The 17,610-nt window shown below is 53.3% G+C and overlaps 1 protein-coding gene across 2 annotated transcripts in view; it reads left to right on the forward strand.

The window, feature by feature from the left end:
- Nucleotides 1-644: 644 nt before the first annotated feature.
- TMCC2 (transmembrane and coiled-coil domain family 2) overlaps nucleotides 645-17,610 on the forward strand; it is a 36,966-nt gene continuing 20,000 nt past the window's right edge. Inside the window, exons 1-2 of one of the 2 annotated variants that reach the window (XM_036343204.1) lie at nucleotides 645-1,323; nucleotides 13,965-14,507. In XM_036343204.1, coding sequence (XP_036199097.1) covers nucleotides 1,123-1,323; nucleotides 13,965-14,507 — 744 coding nt within the window. In that variant the 5' untranslated portion in view covers nucleotides 645-1,122. Of the gene's footprint in view, nucleotides 1,324-1,943; nucleotides 2,392-13,964; nucleotides 14,508-17,610 lie in introns of those variants that run through there. The other variant, XM_036343206.1, reaches the window with a different exon arrangement.

Here is a 17,610-nt window from a genome sequence, read left to right on the forward strand (position 1 = left end):
TGCACCCTCTCGCAATCTGGGACCCCTTGGGAGATGTTAGACTGCGGGTTTCAGCCTGATCCCGCAGGCCAGACCAAGGGATCCCACCGGTGCACAAATCCGTGTACCAGTACTCTAGTATGCATATAATGTGCAAAGTTAGAGTGAAAAAAAGCGGTGATGATAAGCATACCTACTGCGCCCCTCCCCACCAAATAAAACTGGGTGGGTGGGGGGTAATCCCGAGAGTCTTTCCTGGGAGGTTCCCTGCAGCATCTGTCAGCCAGGTCCGGGGTGGCCCGCTGTCCCCGCCCCTACTCCGCAGCCCTCTCCGCAATGCCAGGACGCCCCAGCAGAGCCCTCCAGACTTCTGGGGGCGCCCACCGTGCAACCAACCCTAAAACGTGGCCGCGCGACGCCCCCTCGGCCCTGCAGGCTTCCCATTGGCTCGTTGCCCTTGTCACTCCTTCCTTGCCTCGCCTTCCCCTGCCAGGCGGAGGCGCCGGGCCGGGTAGGTTGCGTTCGCCGTTGGCTTTGGCTGCGGTCGCGGCTTTGCAGCAGGCGGCGCGCCGGCGGGGAGCGGGCCGCGGGCGGGGAGCGAGGAGGCCCGGCGCGCCGCGCGCCGCAGGCTCCGCGACCGGTCCATGCGGGGCGAGGGCCGGGGGCAGGGCCGGGGGCCCCAGCCGGCGCCGAGGGCGGCCGCCGAGGTCCTGCCCGGCCGGCTGCCCCCTGCCCTGCCTCGCCCAGAGCCCGGCCAACCCAGGGGGATGCGCTGCGCTGCTCAGCTCCCCTGCCCGGCCCGCGCCCTGAAGCAGAAAGTTCGGGGCCCGGGGGCCACCCTCCTCCCCCTCCCGCTGCCATGACCGCCCAAGGACTCCCGCCGGCCAGCCTCCACTGTGCTCTGCCTCCGCGCTCCAGGTCGTCGGGAACTATTCCAAGCTGTAACCAAGGCTCCCCTCCTCGTTCCTCCCTCCCTCTCCTTTAAAGATTGATTTCTCGATCCAAGAAATTGTATTCTGTCGACTCCTTCCCTCGTTGGTCACTTAGACCCTGGGCCTCGTTTCTGAGTGTAAGAGGGGGTGCGGTCTCCCCCCAAGACGGCTCCCCGGAAGGACAGATTCCCCGGGCCGACCCACATACAGCATGAAGAGGTGCAAATCGGACGAGCTGCAGCAACAGCAGGGAGAGGAGGATGGAGCGGGGCTGGAAGATGCCGTTTGCCACCTGCCCGGCGCGGACCCCCGGCCCGGGCTGGCCATGGGTGCTAACTCTGCCGGCGGGCCAACTTCAGACGCGGGCGCTGCGCCCAACCCGGGACCCCGAAGCAAGCCTCCCGACTTAAAGGTGAGCGCAGACCCTCCCCTGGCCCGGCCAGCCGGCGACTTAGCTCTCCCTGCCCCGCGCCCTAGTGCTTTAACGGGATGCAAGTGCTGGGAAAGCCAGGCAAAGGTCAGAGAGGATGTTGGGCCAGAACCCGGGGCCGGACTTCAGGTACCATTTGTGCCTCTTGTCTTTCGGCTCCATTTCAGGCTTCTGTGTTTGTTCCTCATTATTCAGCAGACCTTCTAGTGACTCACCCATAAAGATTGTTTGAAAGATATGTGTGAAGTGCTTAGTCTCAGACAAAGGGCTGGAGAAATCCAAGATGCTAACCAAAATGTTGACACCCACTTTCCGTCCTGTGAGATGGCAGGGGGAGGAAATGACAGCCGGGAAGGCCAAACAGGACCGACCCTTCGTCTTCTTTGCTGAATTAGTTTCCTCCTTTGGAGACCTTTCTGGATGAAGCTCAGTTTGCCCATCTGTGAAAGGGGAGTGTGGATCTCTTGCCGTTAGGTGGAGCCAGAGGTTAAGCTAGTGCTTGGCGATCCCTTCCGTGCCTGCTTGTGGAACCAACCCCTGGGTGGAGAACTGACAGGTGGCCCAGCACTTGGGCTGGTTTGGGGCCTCGGTTCAAGTTGCACACATGCTGAGCCGGCAGTTTGAACCAGAATCCGAGAGAGAGCTGATCACACGCAGCGGGGAGGAGTGGTTTATTTTCCAGCCTGAGGGTGCTGAGGAAATTACCGAGCTGTATTGTGTATGTCTCTGTATTAATGAAAACAGCAGCTGCGATAAATAAATGCACCTTTGCTGTAGCGGGGACTGCAGGCTCATGCTTCTGAAGCCAGCTCACCTCCAGACTGAGCGAGATGTCAGCCCCAGGGAGGAACTTAGATGCCTTGGAGGTTGATGCCTCGAGGAGATTTTCTCCAGACGGGGTGCGAGGTCTTGACTAGGGGAGTGAACGGACTCGCTATGTTCAGGAAAGCCTGTATCCTATAGCAGCAGACACCGAGGAGCTCAGCAGAATAAGCCAATGACATTCCTCGTTTGGCCTGAGCGGCTCAGAGTCAGGAAGTCAGAGCGCAGGTGAGTGTGCTCTTACCTGTGTGTTACCTGTCTGTGTTCCTTGGGGGAGGGATGAGGTGGGGGTCCGCTAGCTCCTTGTGTGTAATTTAAAAAAAAATGGTAGTAGTTACTCGAATGTGACCTCTGGTTCTGCTGCCCGTCTGGGGCTAGCCTCATGTCTGAAATGAGCTCTGCTGGCTAGGCTGTGCACAGGACGCTGGGGCCTGGCCCCGCTGTCACCCTTGAGCCCACCCTGTGTGCTCAGGAGGTGTCGGTCCTATGTTAAAGGAGATGGGGAAGGGACAGGGATGCCCGGAATGCTGTCGTGGGGAGGGGCCAGCCTTCTGCTGCAGGCTTCAGCTTCAGCTTCATTCCGTGCCGCTGTAGATGAGTTTGGCCGGCGAACTCTGATTCCTTAGTCAGGTAGACCCTCAGCCTGAGTCCAGAAAGAGCAGCTCGGAAGCCCCCCACACCCTAGCTTAGGCCAGCAGTGGAAACTGGGCTCCGTTCATCCTCCATCCCCGCCCCCCCACGCCAAGATGGGCTGTTTGTGGTGTGAGGGCTGCAGTGTCTGCCTCTGTAGATAAAGCTACTTTAAGAAGCTGGTTCACCTCACTCTATAACCCTTCTCTCTCTCTCTCTCTCTCTCTCTCCACCTTCATTCTGGTTGCGGTAAAAATAGCAACACCTCTACATTTGATATTGAATGCTGAACCCCCCTGAACCAAAATTAACACCAGGTGTGACAAAAGGAGTTGGATCCTCCCCCTCCCACCCCCAAGAAAACATACCACTGAGGCGGACCCAGCCCTGTGGACCCAGCTTGGCAGCAAGGAGTAGAAAACGAGCCGCTGCCTGCTGGTGGGAGCGCAGGGAGGCGGGCAGGGTGTTTATCTCTGTCTGCTTTCACACATGTTTACAGGGAAGGGACCTCAGAGCCAGACATGAACTTGGGGGCTGTTGCAGTTTGCTTTGCTGTGTGATCTCGGGCAAGTCACTCAACTTTTCTGAGCCCCTTTTCTGGAGAAAGGGGCTGGAAATACTAAATGTGTCCAGACTTGTTTTCCCATGCTGGCACAGTTTCCCAGCGATGGAAAAATTCCACCATTGGCTCTGTCTAGCACGGGGTCGAAGCTGGGTTGTTTTCGACTTGATGGCAGTACCAGAAAGGGGCAAGTTTAATTTTTAACACCCCCTGCTTCACACCTGTGTTTGGCCCAGGGAGACCAGCAGTTCCTGTTTGCTTTTGTTTTCATCTTAAACTTTGGAGAAAGGGCACTTTTGGTCCCTCAGTCCCACTTCTGTATTCTGTGACAGCTGCAGGCATGGTGATGGGTTGAGTGCATTGGAGGAAGTCATCTTGAGAAAGGGGCAAAGAAAGTAAGAGGCCTTCTGTGAAGCACCTCCGCTGAGGTGAGGGGGTGGGGAGAAGAGAGCATTTTAGTCTTTGCCAGAGAGATCTGAACGATGCCCTGACCAGTGGCGGCCTGAGGCCTCCCTCCCCGTCCTTCCATCCTTCAGCCCTTCGGTCCTTGGGCGTTGTGGAGCATCTCGCTCTGCACTGTAAACTTCTGCTCCCGTGGCCTGCATCTGTGGTTATGGGGTGAGGCGGGCCAGTGAAAAGAAGGGGAAATAGTTAAGCAACAGTCTTAACGAGTTTAAGAGCCATCCTAAAGCCGTAACTGACAACCTGAAAATGAACATTGCCCTACAGGAGGCTTATGCAGCTAGTGTGGGGGCCGTCTGAGCAACTCCTCACGCCACAATCCAGAAGTCACATCCCTCCCCTCTGTGGCTTGGGTTCCTGTCGAACCCCTCGAGCTTATGTCTTGATTCCACGGTCATCCTTATCCAGTCCTTTGCTGCTCCCAGAAGCCCTGCTAGGAGATGCCAGGATTGCTGGCCACGGAGAGTGCTGGCTGACCAAAAGTACACTGGAATTCTCCAGCGAGGAGCCCAGCTCCAGGGAGAATGGGAGTGGGGATGAGCTCGGGAAAATGGCAGAAAAGGGACGTGCAGCACACATTCCTGTTACAAATACAGCAGGTGATAGATGTTGCTGAGGTCGGGGGTGGGGTGGGGTGGGGTGGAAGAGGTGGGGGGGGCGGTGGAGGGGGAGTGGCTAAGCACAGGTCCCTGGTCGTGTCCTGATGCAGTTCAGAAGCTGAAGTCAGGGGAGGAAACCCCCAATCTTCTCTCCTCTCCCCTCTTTCTCCTTTCCCCCCTCCCCCCTCCCCTGGCCCCCACTCCTCCCCACCCCTCACCCCCTCCTTCTGGTGTAGCAGGAGGAATTTCCGGAAAGGAAGGGTCTGGATGTGCCGGCCAGAAGCCTTTCCCTGGAGGTTCTCTTTTCCCTCACAAAAGCCCCTGCGAATAATTTCCCCAGGGATTTCTGGGCAGTATTTATATTTTTCCAGGAAGAAACAGGGGGTGGCTCCAAATTCCATTATTCGAAGTGCTTTTGACCCAAGACCCATTTGGGTTCCTGCTCATGTGCTTTCATTCCCACCATACACTGGTCCCACGCAGGAAGACCAGGAAAAGCAATTAGAAGCCGAGGGCAGGTCACAGCCGCTCCCCCGCCTTTGCTGGTGAGCTCTGCGCTCCAGCCCGCACCCCACGGCGGCCCTGTTCTCTCAGCTCTCCGGCCGAGGGCCCACTGGAGAAGGGAGCATGGTCCACGGGTACTGAACGCCTTCAGGGGGAAAGGCACTGTTTTAAACTGTGAAATACGACATGCATATACACAAGTGTCTGAAAAGATAGGTATGCTTTAAGTAACAATCGCAAAACAAACACCCCATCTCCCTGCTACCCAAGTCAAGAAAGAGAACGTTGGCATTCCCAAGAAACTCCGCTTCTTGTTCTGTTCTTTTGTTTGTTGTACTTTTCTTTCTTTTTTTTTTTTTTTTAAGGCCTAGGGTTTTGATAAAATTAACGGGTCTGGGTTTCTCCACTTTTTCAGTGGAGGAGACAAGCTATTATTCATAGGAATGTGGGCGGGATGAAGGAGTGTGCGCTCTGGGACTCAACGGGAGGTTACCCTGGCAAGCGTGTGGCTCTGTATGGCCTGGCTGCACCTTGAGGCTCCTGGTTCTCCTTTAGAAGTGAGGTGCTGAGGTGTGGAGACCCCTGCAATCTCAGGTGGGAGCTGGGCCCTTGGGGGAGGCAGGATTGAGGTAGACCTCAGAGCAAGGTCATGGAAGATGAGTTCTTCGGCAACAGGCACTGCTTCTGCCTCTAGGTGAGCTCCAAGTCAAACAGGATGGGGTACTTGCAAGAAAAAGTCACCCATCGAAGGACATGTGAGTTTCAAGGTGCTTCAAGCATCATACGATGGAGTCAGAAGCACATGGAAAAGATGTTCTGGGGGAGGTGGACAGAGAGCAAGATGTTAAAGTAAGGGTAGGATGTTAATTATCAAACAAGAAGACCGGGGCTTTCTGGATGGGGAGTGAAATGGCAGGTGCCAGGTGCCTCTAGGGACAGCATCCTTTTTGGCGGGGATGGTGCTTGTTTTCCCAGCCCTGTAAGTAGTCAGGGCCAGTGGAGGATGTCGAAGAATGGTGAGGTCACCTGTTTGTTTTGTTGTTTGTTAATCCTCACCCGCGGATATTTTTCCATGGTTTATTTTTAGAGAGAGTGGAAGGCAGGGGGAGAGACACAGAGAGAGAAACATCGATGTGAAAGAGACACAGGGATTAGTTACCTCTGTCACACGCCTGGGCTGGGGATCGAGCCTGCAACTGAGGTACATGCCTTTGACCAGAATCGAACACGGGTCCCTTCAGCCTGTGGATCTGTGGTCTGCTGCTCTACCCACAGAACCAAACCGGCTAGGGCAGTGGTTGGCAAACTGCGGCTTGTGAGCCACATGCAGCTCTTTGGCCCCTTGAGTGTGGCTCTTCCACAAAATACCACGTGCGGGCGCGCATGTACAGTGCGATTGAAACTTCATGGCCCATGCGCAGAAGTCGGTATTTTGTGGAAGAGCCACACTCAAGGGGCCAAAGAGCCGCATGTGGCTCGCGAGCCGCAGTTTGCTGACCACTGGGCTAGGGCGAGATCACCTGTTCTTATCCCACCTGCACTTAATGTGAGGAGGGCAGGGCTCCTGAGGCCTGGGATTGCCCCACTGCCATCCCCTCTGTCTGCAGTAATATTCAGAGCAGCCCTGTACGTAGGCTCAGGAGGAACCAGTGCCCGATGGGAAAGCATGTGGCAAAGAATCTCTCTGTTCTCCTGCCACGTGTGTTCTAGATCAATTCCCAGCTGCCTGGTTCTAGTGGGAACTGTCCTGCAGGCCCAGTATTTACCGAATGTCCTTTCAGTGCATCTACTTGTGTCTTAACTGCCAATCCCATTACCAAGAATCTCTCCCTCAAGGAATGGAAACATCTGCTGGGATCTGAATTTGGGGTTGAAGTTTTTTAAAAAAATGTGAGTGTTGGGGCTGGGAAAAAAGCTCAGCTGGCTTCTCAGTGATGGTCTTGGAGGCCAACTTAAAACCCATCTCCACTTCCATTGCTCCTGTAGGAAATGGCATCTCCTTTTGACATCCTCATAGACGAGGAGGGCCCTTCTTAGAACGGGGTCTTGACTGGTCCACCTCAGCCAGCCAAACGCGTCAGCCTCTCTCCTTATTAAGAAGTCAGAGCAAAGCTGTTGAGGGATAGCAGGTACGTTTCGTGATTATGTGAGAAAGACAGCCCTTGACTTTCCAAACCAAATGGCGAAAGGCTTCCTTATTTCAGCCAAGTTAACTGAGGGACGCCCGCCCTGGAAAACAAAGCCGGCAGTGGGGACCCGAGCCCCACCTGAGCCCTGGGTGGAGACAGTGAACACTTGGGGTTCCTGGGTCTGCCATGTGCCTCCACGCCAGCTGGATCTTGTCAGCTACTCAGACAAGGGTTTAAAATGCAGCAGGAGGGATCTGGGTTAGACACCAGAAAAAGCGGCCTGACTAAGGATGAAATGACCTTTTAAAGATACTTTTTGAAGACTTGGATAGCTCCACTCAGAAAATAAACATAATTAAGAAGCACTCGCCATGTTTGTGTTGAGGTCTCTGCCAGGTAATATCAGGGACACAAAGATACAGATGATATAGGTCCTGTCCTCCATCCACGCATATTCTCATTGTGAATTTCGTCCAAAAGCCAGTGAAAAGTTGGGTGACTTTGAGAAAGCAGGGGAAGCCATAGCATGAGGCAGGACATGATTAATTGCAGATCATGTGCTCTCTAGAGCAGCGGTTCTCAACCTGTGGGTCGCGACCCCTTTGGCGGTCGAACGACCCTTTCACAGGGGTCGCCTAAGACCATCCTGCATATCAGCTATTTACATGACGATTCATAACAGTAGCAACAGTACAGTTATGAAGTAGCAACGAAAATAATGTTATGGTTGGGTCACATGAGGAACTGTATTTAAAGGGCCAGAAGGTTAAGAACCACTGCGTCTAGAACAGTGATGGCGAACCTTTTGAGCTCGGTGTGTCAGCATTTTGAAAAACCCTAACTTAACTCTGGTGCCGTGTCACATATAGAAATTTTTTGATATTTGCAACCATAGTAAAACAAAGACTTATATTTTGATATTTATTTTATATGTTTAAATGCCATTTAACAAAGAAAAATCAACCACAAAAATGAGTTCGTGTGTCACCTCTGGCACGCGTGTCATAGGTTCGCCATCACTGGTCTAGAGTCTAGAGTTCAGAGCAGGGGTGGGGGGCGGTGAGCTCACTGCAGATGGTGTGGTCAGAGAGGGCTTTACGGAGGGGGAGGCAGGGAGAGGGTACACCATGCAGGTAATTTGAATCACAGTCTTCTATGCTGGTGGATGTTGAGTCTGTTCTGCCTAATGACCCGATTGGTGAGGTCACTGTCCCACCTTGTGTTGGCTCTAGACCAGCCGTGGGCAAACTACGGCCTGCGGGCCGGATCCAGCCCGTTTGAAATGAATAAAACTAAAAAAAAAAAGACCGTACCCTTTTATGTAATGATGTTTACTTTGAATTTATATTAGTTCACGCAAACACTCCATCCATGCTTTTGTTCCGGCCCTCCGGTCCAGTTTAAGAACCCATTGTGACCCTCGAGTCAAAAAGTTTGCCCACCCCTGCTCTAGACAGAATTCTGTAAGCCACTAAGGCAGTGGTTCTCAACCTTCCTAATGCCACAACCCTTTAATACAGTTCCTCATGTTGTGGTGACCCCCAACCATAAAATTATTTTCGTTGCTACTTCATAACTGTAATGTTGCTACTGTTATGAATCGTAATGTAAATATCTGATATGCAGGATGTATTTTCATTGTTACAAATTGAACATAATTAAAGCATAGTGATTAATCACAAAAACAATATGTCATTATATATGTGTTTTCCGATGGTCTTAGGCGACCCCTGAGAAAGGGTCGTTCGACCCCCAAAGGGGTCGCGACCCACAGGTTGAGAACCGCTGCACTAAGGAAACGAGGAACTAGAATAAAATTGGGAGTGGGGAAATCATTTGCCTGAGTTGAGGTCTGTTTTTTAATGTCAGCTCTGACGCTGGAGAAGAAATGATTCACAAAGTCTTTCATCACTGTGCTTCTAATAGAAACTCTTCCTTGTGCTCTTTGATGCCAGACCTGGGGTGGCAGCTCCTGCCCCCCTCCAGTCCCGGGGTCCCCGCCCGAAGCTTCTGAAGAGCAGTTGGAGACTTCTGCAATTCACTTTGCATCCCAGATAGGAGAACTCTGTGGGTTTTTACAGCGATTAGCTCTCTAATGCTGGCCCTGTTTCCATAGAGACCCTATAAATAGAGAAACGTTGGCGACTTAGGCTCACTGAGGCTCACTGTGACCCAGTCACCCCCCTGAACCCTCACAGCCAAACCTTTGTGGGGGACAGAGGGAGTTTCTGACCCAAGCGTGAGGAAGGGACATGCAGTCAGCTGCCAGGTGGGATACGTGAGCTGTAGATTAGTGTGACTTTGCAAGATGCTTTCAGCTTTTCTGGGAGTTGTTAGGAGCACAGGGACCTGTAGGAATTAGAAGCCACTTCGGCTGCTTTTCATCAGATGGTGGCAGGGACTCTGTACCTCGAAGCATTTTCCTTTTGGCCTCATGCAGCTGTGTTTGCAGATTTTGGAGCGAACTTCCTCTTGGGGGACCCACACCCAGGGAGGACAACAGATGGAGCCTGGCTGTTCAGAGACCACAGGCGTTTCAGGAAGGATCGAGTCCTCCCTTTCTTCCGGAGAGGATGATGTCACCAAAGAAGATGGGGTCCTTCCTGCCCTTAGAGAGAGTTCCAGGGAAGGAGGCAGCACCCTCCCCTCGTTCTTTCCCCATGCATAGGCAGCTGACGCCGGAAGCTCTCTTTCTGCTCACTTCCAGCCTCTAGGCTGTTTGGGGGTAGATCTTGATTTTTCTTCTGAGTCCGGAAACCTCTGTTTGTGCCCACCTCTGACTCTGAACCATCTCTGCTCTTTTCCTACTACATGGCTTCATTTGGCCCCCAAAACTGAAGTCTGGCCGCTGGGGAAAAAGCAAAAGTCCTTGTGGAAAAGCAAGTGACATTTAGTAGCTGGAACCTGTTAGTTAGAGCAGGTGGTGCCTTCTGCTGCGTTGGTGGCTAAGTTCTCCCCAGCTAGTCACCATGGTTTTCCTCATTCCCCAAACTTAAGACTGGTTTGTGGACGTGCTGAGTTGTTATTGTTGTTGTTTTTTAACACACCATGTTATATCAAAACTCCTTCACCACCTCCTCCCTGGCACCCACGTGCAGAAGCAGCCCGGCCCGCCATCCTGCACCTTGTGAGGAAAAGCCTTTGGGTGTGGAGCTCACCTGCCCCCACTATCTTTGGACTTTTTCTTTTCTTTTTTTCTTTTTTAATATATTTTATTGATTTTTTACAGAGAGGAAGGGAGAGAGACAGAGAGTTAGAAACATCGATGAGAGAGAAACATTGATCAGCTGCCTCCTGCACAACTCCTACTGGGGATGTGCCCGCAACCCAGGTACATACCCCTGACCGGAATCGAACCTGGGACCCTTCAGTCCGCAGACCGACGCTCCATCCACTGAGCCAAACCGGTTTCGGCTATCCTTGGACTTTTTCGTTCCCTTCCTTCGCGCCTACCACAGGCTTGAGCAGACTCCTCCACGCTGCTGGGCCAGAGGTCCTGCGTCCCTTCACCTGCCACACAGGTGGGGAGGTGTGACACGAAGCCACAGCGTCGAAGGTCTTGCCCAGGTCCGACAGGTGACACGGATGGAGTTACCACTCAGTCCCGGGAGCCGTGCGCCTCCTGGCCCAGGCGTTTGTTTTGTTCTGAACCCGCCTTTGCCACTGTCCCGGGAGACAGATAGCCACCGTGTCCGCTCTAGGGTGGGGGTCGGTGTGTGAGCAGGGGAGTCCCTCAGAAGCTGGGGGTTTGTCTGTGTGATTTGGATGAGCCCCGTAGCGGTGCTGGCCTCAGTGCCTTCCCCTGCGAAACGGAGACACTGCTGCTGTATCCGTCACTCCTCCTTCCTGAGGGTAGGCTGGCCTCAGGCTGCAATGACAGCATCAGTTGGACAGCACTTTGAAAAATGCTGTTGTGTAATATTAAAAATAAGCGGACCAAGGATGTTAGGATGCAAGGCCGTGTGGCAGACAGCGCTGGCTGCTGTCCATGGCACCTCCGCCCATTTCCTGGGGCTGAGTGGGGGCAGGGAGAGGAAATGCTGCCAGGCGCTGGGACCTTTGGAAGGGACTTTTTTTGTTTGTTTGTTTTTTTTGCCTGAGTGGATATGGAAGGTTGACCTCACTGTGGGAGAAGCCAGGTTAGGAGTGGTGGGGAGAGGAGAAAGACCCGGAATAGGATGCTAGAAAGGCAGTTGGTCATATGTGATGTGACCCTTTGGCAGAAGCAGCTGGACAAAGGCCAGAGCCAGCTGGCCCATCCACGGCGCTGGAGGGAGGTCTGGTATCAGCCTGGGCATAAGGAGGAGGGAGGTGTCCTGGCTCATGCCTGGTCTGGAGACGGCGAATCTGGCCCTTTCTAGCCCAGAGCCGCTTGTGCTCCCCAGTCCAGGCTGCCTTGGACGCATTGGTTCTACCCAGAGTGGATTCAGGTGGTCCTGCCTCGTCGGGCCCGGAGGGATGGTGACTCCCGTGGGAAACCTGGCATTGTGTAGCCTGAACTCAGGGGCAGTCCCGGAGTTACATTCTTGAGAGGGAATGGTGGTAGCTTTAATTTACTCGTCTAAAAATGGAAATGTTACTGCTGTCACTGTTGTTAGTTTCTGGGAAAATCAGATGAGATGATGCAGGAGGAAAAGCACATTGAAACTGCAAAAGGTTAGTTTACAGTGAGTTCTGATGATGTAATTTATCTGGTCGGTAGGAAGGGTGAGGCCAGGGCCCCGCCCACTTGGGGGATTGTGGTGAGACAGGGAGGTGAAAATGAGAATGCTAGCCTTTTACACAGCTTCGGGTCGTGTGGTCACAGACCGCTGTCTGTGCAGCGGTCTACACAGACAACGCGGGGGATAGAGTCACAGCGAGCGTGGGGCAGCTGATGCAGAGCTACAGGCGGCGTCTTTTGGTTTCTACACAGTCTAAGTTTTCTGCTCTGGAAGTTTTGTTTCCAGAAAAAAAAAAAGAAAATCCAAGAAGTGTAATCCTTTGGAATGTTTTTAAAATGACGGAGGCTGCCTCATGCGATGAAGGGCTGCTCCTCCAGATGTGGCTCATGGGGCCCCAAATGGCTGGGTTCAGAGTTCCCGCCCAGGAGTTACAGACTGTGGGTTCTCACCTGGTCCTCCCGGTCCCGGCCCTCCTCCCATTGGCTCTGGAGCTCTGCTGAGGGCTCATCCTGGCCAGAGAAACCAGCCCCCGACAGAACAGCTGTCTGGGATGACAGCACACATTGTCTCGCCTGGCCCGGTGGTCCAGCTGCCTCTCTGAGCAGCCCTGCCTGGGAGCAGGTGGGGAATCTCAGCGGCAGAGCTGCAAGGGCAGGCTCAGCATCAGCAGAGCTGCCAGGGCCTCACTGGGCCCCTGGGCCTCTTGGGATTGTTCCAGTCTGAGGGGAAAGGTTCTCATTTGGACAGCAGGTTTTGATACATATGCTAAAGAAGTGGTCACATTACTGACGACACTAAAGGTATGTCCATAAGAGTTTATTTGTTGATTAAAAATATTTTTTATTGATTTTAGAGAAGAAGGGAGAGGGACAGGGAGAGAGAGATAAAAACACCAATGATGAGAGAGAATCACAGATCGGCTGACTCCCGCATGCCCCCCATGGGGGATTGAACCTGCAACCCAGGCATATGCCCTGACCAGGAATCGAACTGTGGTCTCCTGGTTCATAGGTCAATGCTCAACCACTGAGCAACACCGGCTGGACATACTTATTTTATTTTTTTACGTTTACCAGTTGGTTATAAGGGACGTGGAAGAACAGCCAGAGGAAGAGGTACATAGGGTGAGGTCTGGAGGGGTCCCAAGTGTGGGAGTTTCTGTCCTGAAGGAACTGGGGGGTGTCCCACCCTCCTGGCATGTGGATGTACTCACTGACCTGGAATCTCCAGTGAAGTTTATTTTATTGTCAACAATACCAGGAACGAGATTGGTTCCAAATAATAGAAAATCATACTAGTGTTGTATAGACAAAGCGAGGTTTATTTATTTCATGCAGCAGGAATCCCAGGATAGGCACTCACAACTGGTTTGGTGGTTCTGTAGGGCCCTCAAGTTCTCAGGCTCTACTGTGTGCAAACAGACCTTCATATCATACCAGTTACCTCGCGGCAAGATGACTGCTGCATCTCCAGCCATTACCTCCACATTCCAGTCGGGAAGAAGTAGGAAGGCCAGGACCTTTATTAGGGAAGCAAGTCTTTCTAGAGAGTCTCACCTTGTTTTTGTTGTTGTTGTTTGTTTTTTGTTTTTTTGGCTAAAACTGTGTCATGTGGCTACTCTTAGCTGCAAGGGAGTCTGCTGAAGCAAGAATTTTTAGCAGGGTGCATGAAAGCTATGCAGTTTGGTTGATAAGAAAGAAAGGGGGAAAGATACTGAGTGGGCAGTGAGCAGTGTCTGCTACGACAGCATAGCCTGATTGTATGACTCTGATTTCCCCAGAGTGTCACACTGAGGCCTCTTTGGAAATGGATGCCTGGTGGTCTAGAGGAGCCCGTGCAGCTTGAAGGAGGACCTACCTTAGAATGAGGCAGGGGCTGGGGGCGGGGGAGAATCAGACCAGAGGGAAACCACCTCCGAGCTGCCTGCGTGTGCCCCTGCGCATGCCCCTGTGCCCCAGACTAGCCACGAGGATCTCACCAGTAACCCTGAGCCCACGTGTGGGTTGGGAATGTCCTGTGGGGAGCCATGGAGGTGCAGTTCTTTGGAAGGAAAGGAGCAGGTCTGGGCTGCCACCTTTCTGCAAGGCGTGACCTTTAGGTGTGATGGGCCCTTTAGAAGGTCTTTCAGGTTCAGACAGCTGTAGGGGCTACGCTACACTGATCTCCCAAGAGCAGACGCCTCACTTCTGCCCACCAACTGGGCATTCGGGAGCTTTCCACTCACCAGGGCCCTTTGTCTCTCCCTCTTAAGAAAACCCAGCAGCTCTCGGAGGGCTCCATGTTCAGCCACGGCCTGAAGCACCTGTTCCACAGCCGCCGCCGGTCACGAGAGAGGGAGCACCAGACGTCTCAGGATTGCCAGCCGCAGCCGCCGCAGCAGCAGCAGGGCGTGTCTGACCATGACTCCCCGGATGAGAAGGAGCGTTCCCCCGAGATGCATCGGGTCTCCTATGCCATGTCCCTGCACGACCTGCCCGCCCGGCCCACCGCCTTCAACCGTGTGCTCCAGCAGATCCGCTCCCGGCCCTCCATCAAGCGGGGCGCCAGCTTGCACAGCAGCAGCGGGGGCAGCAGCGGGGGCGGCAGCCGGCGTACCAAGAGCAGCTCCCTGGAGCCCCAGCGTGGCAGCCCCCACCTGCTGCGCAAGGCCCCCCAGGACAGCAGCCTGGCCGCCATCCTGCACCAGCACCAGTGCCGGCCCCGTTCCTCTTCCACCACTGACACGGCCTTGCTGCTGGCGGATGGTGGCAATGTGTACCTCTTGGCCGAGGAGGCCGAGGGCATCGGGGACAAGGTAAGGTGGGACAAGGTGAGGGCCTTTCAGGTGGGGGGCTACTCAGAGGCAAGTGCTATTTCGGGGCGCAGGGGGTGGTTCTGCACCTGGGGCTGAGCTGGGGGCCCCGCACAGTGGGCTTGGACACCTGTTGCCTGCGGATCAGTCTACCTGCCTGAAGGAGGCAGAGGTAGACTGAGCCAAAGCCAGAGATGATCCCAAAGGCTCAGGCTGATATTAATTTTGGTGTGTTTTCCTCAAACATGCTATTGAGAGGAATCACGTGCGGTGGTTAAGAGCACAACCCTGCTTCTGCCACTCACCAGCTCCATCAGTCACTTAACCTCTTTGTACCTCAGTCTCCCCAGTTGAAAGTGGGGATAATAATAGAGTTGTAGGAGTAAATGGCTTCATATGTGTAACATACTTGGAATGGAGCCTGGTACAGTGGCGTTTTTATTATTATTACCAACCAAAGAAGATAGAGGCGGGATCCGTGAAGTGCTGTTCAGCAAGGAGACAGTCTAGTTTGGTACTTCCTGAACTTATTCATGTAACAGGTATTTATCGAATGCTTGTTCTGTGCTATAAGAATGAACAAGCTAGAGGTATGTCCTCAGGGAGCTCGCTGAGTAGCGGGGAGACAGGGGGGAGAGTGGACCGATGGGGTGATGAGGCTGTGCTAGAGGCCGTGGGAGCTTCAGGAGAGGGAGGCTGGAGGGGAAGGAGGAGTTGGCAAAGACCTTGTGGAGGAAGCCATCAAGCTAAATCTTGAAGAAGGAATATAATTTAGGCAGCAAAGAACTGGGTGGAGGGGACCAGAGAGGGAAGGTGCAGTGTGTACAAAAGCTGGTGCCAGAGGCTCCTAGGGCAGCGGTTCTCAACCTGTGGGTTGCGACCCCTTGGCGGTCGAATGACCCTTTCACAGGGGTCACCTGAGACCATCCTGCATATCAGATATGTACATGACGATTCATAACAGTAGCAACATCACAGTTATGAAGTAGCAACGAAAATAATTTTATGGTTGGGTCACAACATGAGGAACTATATTTAAAGGGCCAGAAGGTTGAGAACCACTGTCCTAGGGGCTCATTGTGGTTGGAGAGACCAGCACTTTGGGAGACTGACAGGTAGACTGAGGCCAGTGAGACATGGAGAGGAAACAAAGTCAGAAAGCACTTGGCATTAGAATCAATATTGCAAGTGGAGAAGTGGATATGGAAGATGAAGAAGGGAAGGCTGAGAGGCTGGCTCCAGGGTTTAGGGACGGGCCTTTCCTTGGTTAGGAAACACGGGCGGAAGGAGCATGTTTGGGAGGAAAGTAGTAAATTCAATTTTGCTGTTTAACTACAGAGCACCATGGCAGCCGGGCTCATGGGGCGAGGTCTGGGCTGGGTCTAGCGCCCCGGAAGTCAGCACTGAGCTTGAAGTCGGTGTAGATGAGACTCCGGGAGGGCATGTGTTGAGTGAGAAGGAGACCAAGGGCGGATCTGGCATACAGGGACAGAGCAGCCAGGTATGTAGGCGAGAGGAAGCCAAAGCCAGAGGAGAAAGGCATTTGGAGGAGGAGGAAGTAGTCCACAGAGTGAGTGTGGCCGGGGTGCAGGTCAGATCTGGGTTTGGGAATGTAGATGGGTAGTAAGTATCAAGGTGGGGCTGTGGGGGTCACTGGTAACCAGCAAGAAACCACTTCCAGGCCATTGAGGGAGATGGTGGGAGGGGTGGCAGCATGTGTAGTCTCGGGGAGGAGACAGGCCAGTGATGTGGGGTTGGGACAATTTTATTTTGAGTGATTTTTATTTTTATTTCATTTTATTTTTTTGAGTGTTTTTTAAAAGATGGTCAGGGAGGATTGCAGATCACATAGGGCCCAGTAGGCCAGGAAAAAGGCTTTTGACTTTTTTTTCTCTCAAGTGAGATGGGAAGTCATTAGAAGGTTTTTATACAGATGAGAGACACCTTTCAAGAAGATCACTCTGGCTGCTGGGTGGAGAACGTGCTATGAGCCAGGGCATGAGCCTGGAGCCAGCTAGAAAGTGCTGGAAGCCTCTAACGGGGAGGTGATGCCTTGCAGCCAGGTGGGGGTAAGAAGTGTGGGTTCTGGATTTGCTTCAGAGATCAAGCTACATCCATTTCCGACAGATGTGGGGCACAACAGGGAGCAGGCAAAGATGGCTTGCGTGGTTTTGGCCTGGCAGCTGGAAAGAAGAAATTGTCCTCAACTGAGTTGGGGGAAAGAGGCAAGTAGAACAGATATTTGGCAAGGGCTGTGGGGGTAGAAATGGAGCAGGTTTTAGACATGCTACATGTGAGATGTCTATTAAACGCCCATGAGGAAATGCTAGCAATCAGACGAATAAATCTGGAGTCTCGGGGAGAGGTCCAGGCTGGAGGCATACACTGGGGAGTTGTCAGTGTGTAGACAGTGTTTAAAACGGTGGCGCTGGACCATTCGCAAGCAAAGTTTCAACTGTGAAGAAGTCTGTTCCAAGAGTGAGATCTGGATGTATCTCCAGGAGGGTAGCATGGCCTTGTGTGTATGTGTGTGTATGTGTGTGTGTGGGGGGGAGGGCAGGGGCTCCGAGGGGCCCAGCACAACCGTCAGCCCTGCATGTGAGGCAGCCAGGCCCACGGCTCACTGCTGAGTCAGCGAATACATTTTAAAAATCAAATTAGAACAGCTCTGTTAAGTGAAGGTCGCTGGTGCTAACAGCGACTGTACTCTAACAAGAGAGAACATGGACCGCGTAGTCTCTGCCCCTGGGGCAGATGGAGCGGGTGGGCGGTGGGCCCCGGGGGACGCTGGGAAGGGTTGTAGATGTTTGCTGGCGGGGGAGCTTCTCCCAGGGTTTTCCGTGTGGCTCGTATTTGGCCTTCACAGAGCCCTGGAGATACCCAGAGGGCAGGCAGGGTTCTCTTCTTGCTGCCGGCCGAGGCCAGGCCCAGAGACTCTTGGATGAGCTGACTGGGGTCAGGGTGGTGATGGGGGAAATGGTTGTTCCTGTGATTGTTTTCTATCCCTATTGAAAGCTTTCAGCTCCCCAAAGCTTTGTCACGTGCACTGCCTGGTTAATCTTACTAACATCCCTGTGAAGCAGGCATTATGATCTGCGTTTTACAG

Source organism: Myotis myotis, unplaced genomic scaffold (assembly GCF_014108235.1).
Source record: "Myotis myotis isolate mMyoMyo1 unplaced genomic scaffold, mMyoMyo1.p scaffold_m19_p_18, whole genome shotgun sequence".
Classification (NCBI taxonomy): Eukaryota; Metazoa; Chordata; class Mammalia; order Chiroptera; family Vespertilionidae; genus Myotis; species Myotis myotis.